The sequence below is a fragment of the Canis lupus genome, chromosome 16 (genome assembly GCF_011100685.1).
Source record: "Canis lupus familiaris isolate Mischka breed German Shepherd chromosome 16, alternate assembly UU_Cfam_GSD_1.0, whole genome shotgun sequence".
Lineage (NCBI taxonomy): Eukaryota > Metazoa > Chordata > Mammalia > Carnivora > Canidae > Canis > Canis lupus.
The window spans coordinates 9,565,828-9,581,254 of NC_049237.1; the positions used below are offsets into that span (position 1 = coordinate 9,565,828).

Sequence of the window (15,427 nt, forward strand, 5' to 3'; positions counted from 1 at the left end):
GCTTAGCAATGTTATGAGTTCTGAGTTCTGTGATTTTATTTATAAGATGATTAGTTCAAAGATCACATCCATTTTTGTATGAATTCTGATCTATTTTAACCCTGGATGTTTTCCAAGAACAGGAGCCAAGGGAGGTTTTATCAGATTTGTGTGTCTATTTCTTTCATACACAGCTCCACTGGACGGCTCCTTTATTTTCCATCCACCATGTTGGAAACCCACTATCCACTTTGATCAAGACCACTTAATCATTGAGAAATGATACTATATGCCTTAAACATTTTAACTTAAATATATGAGTAGGTCTGTATTCACCAATCTTTCAATGTACTGAGTCTTTTTAAAAAATATATTTTATTTTTTGAACAGTTGGTTTACTTAAGAGGATTCTGTGTGGTTTTCTTGTAAGAAACAACACACCTAGGAGTGCCTAGGTGGCTCAGGTGGTTAAACATCCGACTTGATTTAGGCTCAGGTCATGATCTCAGGGTCATGAGACCAAGTTTCCACATTGGGCTCTGTACTGAGCCCCGAGCCTGCTTGTAACTCTCTCTCCTTCTCGAAAATAAAAACTAAAGTTAAAAGAATTAAAAAAGAAACAACACCTATAATGCATCAGCTGCAGTTTCCAGTTTGGGTTTCTTTAGAGAAGAGCAAGCAACCTGAGTATAAAATTCTTCAGATTTTTTCCAGTACCCACCCCAGCTCTGTAATCTTTTAGACCTAACTCACCTACACCTAATTTGACAGCAGTTTTTTAAAAACATCTTTTTCATGTCATACCAAAACATTCGATTTAGGTTTTATAATAGCAATTCTCCCTTTTATGTTTCAATGATTTCTGCAATATTTAATTGTCACATACCAGTTTCAGAGCAAAGGCATTGATTCTTGGTAAGTGCTTAGTTTTGGTTGATCTGATGTGAGCAGAAACATGCCAAGTACCAGTGAAAAACTCAGTATTGCCACACATCTAGCACATCATGCAGATTAGCCGTTAACAAAGGAGTGGAAAGTGGTAGTTCGTCAACTGTGTGAATGTGTACCCTCCATGGGTCTCACACAGAGGACTCACTTGACTCTAAAAATTTGATAAGAAAAAGCAAGCAAGAAACAGATGAATAAGAAACAAAGGGCTACCTGTTAATCTTTTAAATTTATTTTGCCTGGGTCTAAAAAATCTGCCCATTACAAACATACACCTACTAGATGAAAAAATAGGTATTCTTAATTTATTGCACTTTTGGAAAAGTAGATGAAGAGTATTCTTTTTCTTATGAATTAACTAAAAATGCAAAATCGTGACTAAATTGCAAGCTTATGGTTATCAAGTGTAATGGAAGCATGTTACACATTAAAATTATATTTATGACCTATCTTCATTTATTATTTACGTGGTGCTAAGACTGTTTTGTTGTTAGAGTAGATAATGCCATGGAAACGCCTGGAAAAAGTGCTTAAGGTACTAAATCATTTATACTGTGAATTTCATTGTAGTAAAATCAACAATAAGTTTGGAAATGTTTTTGTTCTGGTGAAAGAGTATTGTTACAGCGAGATTGATCCAATGTAGATGGTTATATATTCAGGTCTTTCATATTCCAGGTTCCCTAACATAAACCATCCTTGTGAAGCCCATCCATCATCTGTTACTTCATTCAGCTGTCAGAGGGTAGCATCCCTTGAGTTCAAAACAGGATATTCCCCCAAGTTTTCTCCTTTTCCCACTTTTACTTCTGAAATATCTTTGTGCCCCAGATGTTGTTGTAAATCAGACAGAGTTTCATATGAACCTCCAGCCCTTGGGGTTTGCTCTTGCTTTGCATGTGCTGTAGGATTTGTACATACATCTTTACAACATGTTTGTGGGAAGGTCTTCTGTGTGGAGGAGTCCCTGAGGGAGTCAGCATCTTCTGAGGCGGGTCAGGGCTGGGGGAGCAGACTCTGTGACATTTCAGAAGTGTGGTCTTTGTTTTGCCTGCATGGGAACCCAGATGTTTATAACAGGAAAAGGATGATCTCTGTTTAGTTTAGAAACACATATCTACTTTACAAGTGTGTCTTCTAAGACATACCTGGCAGTAGGGAAGGGCCTCTAGCCCGTCCCTTGGGACAAGCTGAAAAGATAATTAGTTTCCCCTGGGACTGCAAGAGTTCTTTGTCCTTGTGTGGCTCTATGTTTTTTCTCTGTGTGTCCTGCTTACCCTGCCCCCTGATGCTGCCACACTACTACTCTTCCCCGATCCTTGAGCAAATCGCAGAGCTACAAACAATAATTGTGCCGGCCAAAAATCCACACCTCCTGACCCCTTGTAATGAGCAGGAAATCTCTTCAGATTCTCTGGGAGTGGATTAGGTTTGACATACAAGAGGTAGAAGCCATTCTGTCACATTTTGAGACAGGGTCCTTTTTTATTTCCAGTAATTAAAAAAACAATTCTAACCTTTATCTTTCTTTTATCTGTAGTCCCTTTAGCTTGTGGCCCAAAATAATCACTGCTGACTGGTATCAGAAAAACTGTGGCTTGGACCCACCTTGCCCTGAGGCACCTTGCCCTTGAGGTTCTGTTTAAAGATATGAATGGCATTGGCTAGATGCTGCTGGTCCCATGAAAACTTGTTCCTTCCGATGGGGACAGTCCACTCTCTGTTGTTGGTGTGGGACCGTGGTTCCTGACCAGTGGGCAGCCAGAAAGAGCTGCCTTAGTCACTGTATCACCAAACAATTGCTCTGAGCCAAGCAGGGCCAGGCTGGGTTACAAGCCCAGATAACATGCAATCCCTGCTTTGAGCACTTCAGTAGGGGAGAAGGACAAGTGACCCAGATGCTGACACATAGCAGCATAAGTCTGTGTAGATTGTCTTGGAAGCAGAGAGGAGAGGCAGCCTTCTAGGTGGTGGACTGCCTCTGTCTTCTGGAAAGAGGCGATGCTGGGGTTGAAGCTCAGAGGTTGAGGAGATGAAGCCAGGTAATTACAGTGGGCACAGGTCAAGGGAATGGCCTATATATCAGGAATGATGGAGGAAAGGTTGTCTGGAAGGGCGCGGCAAAAGCTGAGTTGACAGTAGGCGAGAGCCAGGTTGGGAGGGGTTGTAGGACATATCGGGTCAGCAGTGGTGCTGTTGGTAGTGGGGAGCAGCCACAGAAGGATTTTCAGCAGGGAGAGCAGCTTGAATGTATTTAGGTCTCAAACAACCAGTTTGTTTTTTGGTTTTTAAAGATTTTATTTATTTATTCATGAGAGACAGAGAGAGAGAGGCAGAGACACAGGCAGAGGGCTCCATGCAGGGAGCCCGACATGGGACTCGATCCCGGGTCTCCAGGATCAGGATCTGGGCTGAAGGCAGCGCTAAACCGCTGAGCCACCCGGGCTGCCCTCAAATGGCCTCTTTGGAAGGCTGTGTGGACAGCTGATCGAAGGGAGAGGCTCCGTGGTCTTTTCTCCCATCAGCCCAGTTCATCTCATCTCCTGTGGTTGCTCTTTGATTCTCTGCAAGGACCCTGTGGTGTCTACTATGTGGAGAGTTCAGGACCCCCGTGGTCACTTGGCTGTGACTTGCTGTGGCCTGCGGGCGGGAGAATCTTGGGAGTTCTGCTCCTCTAACTCCTAGACCACAGGGTGACCAGAGGCCCTGGGGCTGCAGTAGACACACACGGCAGTAACTTTGCCTTCTCTTCACCTTCTGAATGGAAGCAGCACGGCAACTGTGGGGGCTTTTCACAGATCACATCCACCAAATAAGAAATGGGTAGACAATGCTACTGTCTTCGAGATTGCAAATTTTCATTTTGGGCACATTTGGGGTTTGCTCTGTGATTTCTATTGTCACCTTAACTGCTCCTTCTCAGGAGTTCAGGCTAACTGGAGTGCTAGAGATTCACTCTTATTCCACCCAGGTTTTATTATATTTATGGCTCACATGTTTTAAAATTCATCAGGCATCTCTCCTGTTCTTTGGCTGACCTGCTTTACCAGCCCACTCTGACTTGTCGGTGATGTATTCCAGCGGGGCACGGACAATGAGGCCTGTCCCCTCTGTGACATATTAAAGAGAGAAGGAACAAAAGAGCCGTCTTTCCTCAGAAATAACGAGTCCTAATGGAAATATTGAAGGCAGTAATTAATCGTGGCTCTTCTTTTATAAATTACTGATTGAAACTTGTTCTGCATGTGGAAGCCAGAGATACAATACATCCAGACTTAACTCTAGATTTTTTTTTTTTTTTTTAAGAAATGGAAAGAAAAAGCATTCTGGAAAGTAAGGATGAAACAAAAGGAGCTAATTCCATAAGTGGGCAAGGTTTCCTCTAATTTCTTCCTTCTGTGTGTTCTAAGATAGCTTTTGTTTTGTGCAGAAGCACAGAGTAGTTGCCAAAATTCTATTGTAAAAGGTGGTGACTCACACTGCCGGTGAGAAGTGCAAGGATCTAATGGATATATTCAAAAATGTTAGTGGGAATCAACAGTAAGCCAACAGGGCTTTGATGGACATATATTTTATTGATGACATATAGCCATTGTCTTGGCTCCCCAAAAGATCCAATAAGTTTGGAGCTTCAACTGACTTTTTAAAATTCATTTAGTCATCAAATATTTACAGATGGTCGACCATGTGTCACACCCTGTTGCTAAATTATGAAGTTTTATATCTAACTTCATGGGTTTTATCTGATGCCTGAGAACGCTTAGCTATTTATATTAACTGTTTGATATTTCATCAATAACAGCAACAATAATGAAGCATTTTAACATATTCAGATGCTTGTTTCTTGCACGAACTCTGAGAGTTTGTCAGGGTAGACCAGTAGTATTAACTCCTAGACTTGGGGTACACGGAAGGCACCACAGAAGTGGTGCTGTTTGTATTTTTCCCTTAATCACTTGGAGATCTCTACTTGGAGGAGGCAGTCTGTGGCTCCTCTTTCAATTTGGGTAAAGCAGACCACCTACCTTGCAAAAGTGATTGTATCCTTGGTCATTGGAGGCATTTTAGTTTCTTGCTGAGAGATACACTAAAAAAGATTTTACCAAGATTTATTAAATGGTGTTAATGATGTTGACTCAGTGACTATTGATTATGTCTGTGATTCTTTCATTTAGAGGCAGCTTGTTTATGGAACTACCATGAAGTACAGCTGGGGTGAGAGGTGCGCCTCTCTTCTGTAAAGTAGGAGAAGGACCCTTATGACGGGAGGCAGGAAAGGGGAATCAGCGCAATGCCCAGACCACAGGCACACACTCAGGAAAATCACTGGTTAGTGAAGAGCACATGCAGAGCTTGTCCATCTGGACTGTGATGGTCTTAAAATAGCTGCATACCCCTAGGAAAACATATACCCCCAGGGATTCGGGGAGTCCCACTGAAGATCACAGTCTTGTGGATGAGATAAGCTTATCCTGAGTGGTTGGAAGGGAGTGGGGAACCTGAGAGGGACAGGTTTGGGTTTGTATATGTGAAACAGTGTTCCTGAGCCAAGGACTGTGTGCAAATCACAAAGGCCCCCTGAGGTGGGGTAGCCTGCTCTTGTCACATGACATCATTAATTTAGAAAATACAGCCACACCGGGGCTTTGCCTTTTGTTTCCAAGCAACGCCTTTCTAAACTACATTTATAGTAAGTTTTGTCCCCCTCTGCTGGCATAAGTCATTACTGCTGACTACTTTGCTTTTCACTGACTTTTAGACTTGCAGTGCTAAAAAGACCTTCGAGATCACAAATGTAGGTTATTGGTGTTGTCACTCATTTGGCATAAAATTAACATACATATGACAAAACCTTTTGCTTCTGTATAGCACGTTGTCTAAAATAACTCCTTACATTGGTTTGGCCTTTGTCTTTGACTGATGGACTTTCTTTAGGGGTGAAATATGGCCTAGGGGCTTTCTTTGGTTGTGCATTTGGCCTTCCTGCCAAATTGTCCCTTGGGACAATTATTGAAATGCAGTTTAGTTTCCTATACTCTTCAAGCTCAAATTAATGACACATGATATCCCCCCACCCACCCCAACACTTTTTTAGTGTCACACCACAAAGGGTGCCTCACCTTTATTGCCCACAGTTCTGTATACTTCTGTGTTACATGGGCCTGGAAGCTGAGGTCTGGACTCTGGTGGCAGGTTCAGGGGGTCTTGGTTGAGGGTTTGGTGTTGCTACCAGGTGCTCAGGTAAGACTTCTGTGTCCACCAGCATGAGAGGTGGACTTTTTCAAAGACCCCTTTCTGCTTCCTCTTTGCATCCCTGTTACTTCCATTGGTCCCTCCTTCCTGGAAATTTTCTATCCCCTTGCCTTCTATTACATTGAACTTGGCAAATTCTTTTCTTTGAAGTCACCTATTTTTTGCTTTTCCTCCTTTTTCTCCTTTGAGCCCCAAACTATTAGATGTTCCCCAACATTTTATCCACAGACTCTGTTTTCATCTTGAAAAATGTCAGGAGAAAAAAAAAAAATCTCAGGTCCCCTACCTGTCATCTTCTATATAGATTCTCTCAAAGTCCTGTCTCCAGCCTGGAATTTCCTCCACGCCATTGTCCTCCATATCCAGCAACACGGGGCTACTCTCCTTTGGAGCTTTTTCCTGCCATCTCAAACTCAGCATGTCTAAAGTGAAACCTGTCTTTTTATCTCCTCAGGTTACCATTCTTTCGTGATGAATGTCCCTTCCACTGTTCAGGATGCCTGCCTGTATAAGTCATTCAAGTCATCACTGGCTGCTTTCCCTCCTTTGCCTCTTGTGTCTATTTTTGGCTTCCAGATCCTTCAGCCCGGTCTCTAGAACTATTCATTCCTTCCCATTTTCATTGCTAGGATTTGGGGCTCAGGCTTTCATTATTGCTTGCATGGGTATTGTTGGCCCTTTTACATCTCTTTGTGTCCTGTCTTCTTGGATTTTAGAAATCTGCCTCTTCAGAAATACTTGGTGGTTTCCTGCTCCAGAAACTGACATTTGTTGTTAGCCAGCCTTCTCTCCCTCCCCACATTCTGACCCTTCTAGGGTGCCTGATGTGATCTCTTCCCAGCCCTCAAGTGTTTCCTGGTGCCTGACATGATCTAGAACATTCTCTGTGTAGCTGCCCCTTTTCATTTCCCAGTTCTGTCTGCCTTGTGAGTCCTGGCTCAAGTCTCCATTTCTCTGTAAAGAGTGTCTCGCTCGTGCCGATCCCTCTGGAACTGCATAGTCATGATCATGCTACTGTGATGGTGAGTCAGGTATCGTCTTGTGATGTCTTTTATATTATGGTCTAGCCATTTGATCCTGTACTCTTCTTTAATCTTTCAAAAGTATCTGTCTTTTCTGCAAACTCTAAGTATAAATGGTGCTGTGCACACAGTTGACATTTTAGAGATGCTTGTTGAATTAGAATGGTGAGATGGCAAACACGATCTCGGGTCCGAAGTTGGCACTCAGTGATCTTGCCAGCTCTCATGATCCCTTTTTACAGTCCTCAGATTTCAGATGGTCTGTCTCACTTGTATGTGTGTGTGTGTGTGTTTTAGTTGCAGATCCCTAGCGTGAAGGGCTTTGATTTTGCTAAGCAGCATCTGGGTCAGCACAATAAAGACGACATATTGATTATTCATGAGCCAGCGCCACTGCCGGGACCTGTGAAGGACCACACCACACCTTCTGAAAATGGAGATGTGCCGAGCCCGAAGGCAAAGATCCCTTCTAAGAATGTCCGTCACAGAGGAAGGTTCTTATCGGTCTTTCTGTATTGTTCTCTATCACAGAGCATGTTTCCCTTTTCAGTTTGTCAGTTTCCAGTATCAGAAGAACTGATGGTGAGTATTCCCTGGGTCTACAGCCCAGGAGACTGGCAACTGCTTGTCCAAAGTCAACAAACCCAAGGGCTCCCAGTCCGCTCCAGTGGACTACCAGAGGAGGGAGGCCAGATGCTTTGGTGGTTCCCCCTGACAATTATTATATTGCCTAGCTCGAGTGTGTATTCTGGGGTGATCATTCTGGGCCCTCTGGAGATGATACCAGAAGTAATGTATAGAGAGTGCATGACACATAATACACGCTCAGTCAGTATAGTGGCTTTGCCCTTGCTGTTATGCTAGCGTCTGGCTATGACTTCGTTGCTTTGTCTGCAGGTGACTTTCATCACATCCTTTTTTCTTTGCTTGCTTTTCCTCTGGCTGTCTGTGTTGTCACCCTCGTTAGCATGTTTCCTTGGACTCAGCCCCACTCCTCCCTGCCCAGCTCCCCATTCCCAATGTATTTCCATTCCTCCTATCAAAGAAAAGTGCACGAAGGACTGTGTATTAACACCCACCTGGAAGTCCCTATCACCCTCTGATCCTGGGAGAAGGGCTGTAGCTTGGTCAAAGTTCAGAATCAGGCTTTATGCAGGTGACTTTAGATCTCAGCACAATCACACGAGGGTATGGAAGCCTCAAATTATCAGCCTTCCTTTGAGCTTTGAACTCCAAATCTTGATTCCCTGCGAAGAGAGAAGAAATGTGTGATCATACCAACATTTGAAATGCTGTCACAATTTCTGACTTACCAGAAAACCTACCCCGGGGGTTCTGGCCTAGTTTTAACAATTGAATGGATGTTACACCATGATCTTTACAAAAGAAAATGAATTATGTAGAGAGATGTTATTTGCTTAATCATCTTCAGGCTAAGAATAAATCAAATCATTAAAGACTTGAATATGTTAGTATAATTTTGCCAAGTTTTTTTTTTTTCCCTCTCCCTTGGTTATCTCATCCTCAACATTTAGACATAACATTTCAATAGTCTGCATTGTTAATGTAGGACTGTAGCATCCCTCAGGAGCACAAAGAGAAGGGGTGCTAACCTGTTAATGATTCTCATTAGCCTAGTGTGGCCTGGTGCTATGTCACCTGGTTTTTTATATATAGACTCAAAGCTCAGGGGTGATTGTTGCTTTTGTGTTGTAAGTATAGGTGTCTCCCAGAGCTGTGGGATTCTGTGGGGTGACTGTAGGACCACCCTGGGTTCCTAGGAATTCTGCAGTCCCAGTTGACCTGGAACCAGGCCTGAACTCCACATCTTCTGATATAGCCTCTGCCAGACCCAGACTGGAATCCAGGGCCCTGGTAACCATCCTCCAGGGACCGTCCTCCAGAAGGGCACTTAGCTTCCTAGCATTTGTTGGAATGCAGCCTATTAAGCCATATAAGCCATGTTATACTGTCTCCTAGAGGGGACCATGTGCTGTCAATGTGTTCCTTGAAGATGATTTTGTAGACTGTCTCATTTCTGTCTGTTTAACCTGGAAGCCTGACTTCTACATTGAAATTAATGTGACCTCTCCCCCCTACCCTGCCCCCACCGAGACCAGGTCCTTTCTTTCTTTTTCCTAATGTTTGCATTTGTTTTGTGACTGCAGAGTTTCTCCCTCGGATGCTGACTCTACTGTAAGTGAGGAGTCCAGTGAGAGGGATGCAGGAGACAAGACGCCAGGAACGGTGAACGATGGCCCATCCCACAGAGCCCCACAGAGCGGTCTGTGACTCTTCTCATTCTCCACGTTAAACATAGTTAATTATGAGATTCCAATAGGATAAGACTTTATGCTACTTCAAATGTTAAAACATTAAAAAAAATCTGCAGTGGAATATTCATCATCCATATGGTGAATTTCTCAGCATCGACTGTCACCATCTAATATGTTGTACTGGTGTCTGTGTTGAGGCAGGAGATTATGCTAGGAGTTAGGGATTCATTCAAATATGTTTTGAGGTTAATAGCGACATTCCATTCTAGTTTAGAGTCCTAATGGTTTTCCTCCCTGAAGAAGGAGGAATCAAAGTAAAACCAGAGTCTCAAGAACTGCCTCTGGAACTTAGTGACCTTCTGAGGATCCAGTTCTAGATTTTTCTCAGCTGTCACTGACAGAAAGTCGTTTATCATGGGTGAGCAAATACATTGTGTTTGGTCCTTTTCCTACATCACTGTTCCCGCAGGTACTTCAGTGTGATTGAATCATGTAGCATACTTGTATCTGTAGTCAGTGGCTTTCAAGGCCAGGTCTGAAACAAACTTCATGTCCATCCCAAAGGGCTTTACCATGGAGCTCATGCTCTCTATATGTGTTGCTGAAGCGAGCACAACCTCATGCTCTCTGATAAAACTAAGCCCATAGGTCTAACTAGACTTAGAGGCATTTTTTGGTGTGATGGCAAGGTAGTTTGGATTTAGTTTAATAGGTTCTGTTAAATAAATGTGCAACTACAGCTCTTGTATTTGCTGGCGTTTTATTTATATTTCAGGAGTGTTTCGGTAATGCAAAGAAAAGTGGGGATGCCTCAGGATATTATTTTTAATAGTAATTTTTATACTTAAACATTTGTCATCACAAATTTCTTTGTTTGAAATGCAGTACAGAATGAACGTTTATATTCTATAAACGAACGGAATCTAGCTGGAAGCCAGAGGGCCTGATCTATCACTGTCATGCTTATGACCTTGCAAGTCCCTTAGCCTTTGGGGCTTCTGTGGGACTAAACTAGCTCATTTTTGAAATTCCTTCCAGCTCTTTTTTGATGTTAAAGAAAATCCCTTTAGAATAAGGGAAGAGTTTTTTCTTTGGATCCAGTTTCACAGAATCTTAGAAGTTATTTAGCACCATGGTAACAGGTGTTCTGTTTCAGATAGACTGGACTAAAATCTAATTTTGATCCCAGCAAGGAAATATTTGAGGGGCGGGGGGGAAGGATCAGCTCTGGAGTTTCTCAGTTTCTGTTTATTGCTTATCTGAGAAAATCTTTCTTTTAGTTCCTACATTTAACCCCTGACAGTATTAGTATATTCTGCATGGCTAACAAAAATAAAAAATCACTATCAACATATATTCAGAATCCAGGTAGTAAAGCATGTCAGGTGTGGGGCTGAGTTGCCTGTGGAAGGAGGCAAATGCACCAGATGTTCTTGTGAGTTCTAGAAGCTTAACTGCTGCTATTATGATTTGGAGAGACACCATAATCTCTATGTTATTTTCATGTTTTAGGAAGAGGATTTTCTCACTCTACATATCAATTCACTTAGAAGATTTTATTTGTTTCTTGAAGGCTGCCATGAAGGCACTTTAGCTTGCATAGAACTTAGTTGAATACCCTATAGAAAAGATTGCATTTTTAATCATAGCTTTTGAATTATTTTGTAAATCATGTAAAAATCCTTCTTTTGTGGCAAGTCATAGTTGCTTGAGAACCATATGGTCCCATCCTCCATGTTGCCTTGGGACCAGTGTTCTCTCTCACACAGCAGGTGGCATAGTCACTGGGTCCCTTCCAACTCCTTGGCGAGGCGCTCCGTGGATGTCACAAGTCATCTGACATATTCAGGACCCACATTGCAGTGATAGCTAATGAAAGAGTATTGTTTTGGTTTTGGTCTATTAGAGGTTGTGCTTTATTCTTGGAAGGTGGCTAAACCATGTCGCATATATGACTATCCACGGACCATTACGAGGTTATCAACTCAGATTGTCACTGTGTTTGGTTATCGAGGTTTGAGAATAAGTCATATTGCTACCATGGGCTCCCATGTAGAGTTGTGAAGAGCGAGATGAGATAGGGCAATGATGTACCTTCCTCAAGTAAAGGCAGTGGCACTCAGGCTGTTACTGTCTGTGGTGTCCTTGCGTAATTTCCATTCCCCCTCCTCTGTCATCAGGAATCCACCCAGTAGGTAAGGGCTACGAAACGTGTGTGCAAGGGTGTGATTTTTGAGTAGTTGGAACATCATTAATGAGAGTTCCACAAATTCCGAATTCTAGAATGGAATTATAGAGGTCTCAGTTGGAACTAAGCTGACATCTACTTTGGCAAGTGCTAAAGAGTTTGCAAAGTGGGGGTGCCTGGGTGGCTTAGTCAGCTAAGCATCCAACTCTTGATTTTGGCTCAGGTGGTGATCTCAGAGTCCTGGGATTGAGCATCGCAGCAGGCTCCATGCTTAGTAGGGAATCTGCTTGAAGATTCTTTTCCTCTGCCTCTTTCCATTTGCTCTCTCTTTCAAATAAATCAATAAATCTTAAAAATAAAAACACCCAGGAGCACCTGGGTGGCTCAGTTGGTTAAGCATCTGCCTTCGGCTCAGGTCATGATCCCGGAGTCCTGGTATTGAGGCCCACTTTGGGCTCCCTGCTTGAGCAAGGAGTCTACTTCTCTCTCTGCTCCTTCCCAACTCATGCTCTCTCTCACTTGCTTGCTCTTGAAAAAATAAGTTAAAAATCTTTTTAAAAAAGGAGTTTTCAAAGCAAATTGATAGTTTTAGTGAGATTGCAGGGCAGCTGTTTTGACTACCTGTAACATCTAAGTTTTTCAGGTATAATCGTGGAGTACTCATGAAATGATTGAGGTTATAAATGAGAATTCTTTGCATTATGGCAGATTCCCAGAGGCTTTTTGAGGTAACATTTTATAAACTTAGTCCAGGTCATTTAGTCCTGTCTTCAGCAAATGTTTGCTCAGAGCCTATGTTGGGGGAGGTGCCAGAACAGGATGAAGACAGAAAGAGAAATGGGATCCTTGCCTCACAGGATATAAACGGGGGCCACGGGCCTTAGTGATAATGCACTTGGACTATATTCACCTATGGATAATGAAATTAGTATTTAAGAGTATTCTGTTGCTTCAGCATTTTAACAGTGCATATTTTCCTACCCTCTGCCATTTTGCATTGTTGATGTTATCCTATACTCTATCATGACAATTTTTTTGTTTTGTTTTGTAATATTGGAATAGAAATGGGTTTTAATCCAGAGTCTCTAATTGACCTCAAGGAAGATGCACACAGATTAATCTCTCTGTATACAGTTGTACTTTCCACTGGTTATTGTTGTCCAGGTCATTTTAAAAAATTATGCAATATGTAGCAAACAATAAAAATAACCCAGATATCTATACATAGAGATATATAGATATGTATCTCTCTATATATTTTAGAATTATGTATATTAGAATGGTTGGGTTCTGAGTAGTGTAGAAGCTTGAGGATTGGGATGCCTGGGTGGCGCAGCCATTGGGTGCCTGCCTTCAGCTCATGTCATGATCCCGAGATTCGGGATCGAATCCCGCATCGGGCTCCCTGTTAGGAGCCTGCTTCTCCCTCTGCCTGTGTTTTTGCCTCTCTCTCTCTCTCTTTCTCTCTCTCTCTCAGAGTGTGTCTCTCATGAGTAAATAAATAAATCTTTAAAAAAAAAAAAAAAAAAAGCTTGAGGATTTCCTGGGCTTCTCCTGCTTCTGTGATTGCACTTGGTGAATTACAGAGTGACGAGCCATGACCAAGTTGGGGGCTGGAATGGGGCACAGACTGGAGCTGGTCACAGGCCTGCAGCTCCTAGGTACCCAGGCAGGCAGATAGCACTGTGGGGGGGGGGGGGGTGCATGTTCTTTCTTTGTCATCTGTGTGCCCTGGAGGAAATCAGATGCACCCTCCTGGAGGAAAAAATTGTCTCACCTTTAAGTGTCAGTAGCGTAATGGACCCCCCTTTGTGACATTTGTTGCTGTAAGTTTGGGTTAGCCAGGCTAGGCTATCTGGTGAAGCTAATTACCTCCTTTTAGGCATTGTGCCTGCAATTTGAGTAGCTGCCACTGGATGAATGGTGGTGCCTGACTGTGCTTGTGTTGCACAAGTAGGCTCCCTCTGGGCCCAGGGCAAGGAAAGAAAGCCCCAAATAGCCTGAATCCAGACAACTATGCCTCCTTGCTAAGAGGAGCGTCCTTCATTCACAGTTCAGTAAATCTTATAGGGTAATGAATGAATATAATTCACGTGGAGAGGAAGTGCAAAGACTTATATACACTAATGTGCATGTATTCCTTACGAAAATAGCCGCTACTATTTCTTACTGTTTGGCTCAGTTCTATCTTGTTTTACATCAAGGAGAAACCTCTATATTTTTACTTGTGCTCAAGCTTTCCAACTTCACGCTTTTGTTTAAAAACAGATTCCGCATGCTCTCACTCCTTCTCATGGCCTCTTGGTCATTTATTTTAAAGCAGTGTCCAGAGCATTCAGAGGGCGACTGTGGCTTATCAGAGGGAGCACTTCCAAGTAGCTCTGTTGTGCTCTCTCCATCTCTTCAGCCCTTCTGCATCTTTCTCTTTGCCTTTCTTTTTCCTTCAGAGATTTTATTTATTTTTTGAGAGTGCAACGGTGAGCGAGCACATAAGCAGGGGGAGCAACAGAGACAAGAGGGCTATGTACCCACTGAGCAGGGAGTCCGACATGAGGCTTGATCCCAGGACCCCAGGATCATGACCCAAGCTGAAGGCAGATGTCCAACCAACTGAGCTACCCAGGAACCCCCTAATTTTGCCTTTTTAAAACTAAAGCTTACTGGGATTATTTCTACTATAAAAGTAATACTCATTAGAGAAAATCCTCACATGAAAAAATGCAAGAAATTGAAGACCATCACCCATTATACCAAGATCCAGTCTCTTTTCTTTTTTGAAGTTCTGATTACTTTTCTAAAAAGTTCAAGTTACAGTAAAATATACATGTCTTACAGTTTCCCCCTTTGATAATTTTTCAGGGTACTTACTACTCTTCTTTTTTTAAAGTAGGAACGAATGCCCCGCAGGCAGCAGCTTTTTCTTCTCGTGGCTCTTCAGCTTAGTTTTCTTTCTGCATCAGAACCGAAAGGCCAGATGTGTTCAGGGCAAAGCAGCACATGCCTGCATGTCCACACTCCCCTCCATCTTCTCCCTTTTCACCAGTATAATTATATTGGTGACTAAATGTCTCTCTCTCTAAATGAGCACAGAAATTCAGATCTGCTGTCAGTGTTTCCCTCAAAGTTGTATAAGTTGGGTAGTGACACACTGAGTGGCTCCTGCCCTTTCCTTTCCCTTCCTGAAGACTTTTAACCCCCTTTAACCAAAATAGGGCAAGTTTGGGCACCAAGTAGTATAATGACCAATTATTTGCTATTTCTTTAGGATGGCTTTATTTATTTAGGCTTTTGCTTTTCCTTCTGCTCCAGGGCCACCGCTGCCCAGTTCAAGCAATGAGCAGCACTCGTCAGCCTCCATCTTCGAGCATGTGGACAGGCTCTCCCGGTCCTCGGAGGCCAGCCGGCGGGTTCCCAATAAGATTCAACTGATTGCCATGCAGCCCATCCCCGCACCTCCGGTTCAGCACCCTGTATTGGCCGACCGGGTGGCAGAAACCAACAAAATTAACAAAGAGGTATTTGTTCTTTTTAAAAAGTACATTTATTTTTTTAAAAAGTCACATTCTGCTTTGATAAGTGCTTAAAAACAGATGGAAATTTTGGTGTCGGGAAGTTAATAAAGGTAGGAGCTGCTGACAAGTATCTTCATTTTAAATATTAAATGTAGCTTTTGTTTAGCTCGATACTATTCACGGACGCTGTCAGGCATACTGGCAGATGTACGGAGAGGGAGTTAACGTAGCAAACCCAAGACTGCTATC

General features: G+C 42.8%; 1 protein-coding gene across 1 annotated transcript in view; it reads left to right on the top strand.

The window, feature by feature from the left end:
- The window catches only part of KIAA1549 (UPF0606 protein KIAA1549 homolog), a 144,745-nt gene that overhangs the window by 85,562 nt on the left and 43,756 nt on the right, over positions 1–15,427 (top strand). The window contains 3 exon segments of the mRNA XM_038560565.1: positions 7,500–7,696; positions 9,371–9,486; positions 14,976–15,181. Of these exon segments, the coding sequence (XP_038416493.1) occupies positions 7,500–7,696; positions 9,371–9,486; positions 14,976–15,181 (519 nt within the window).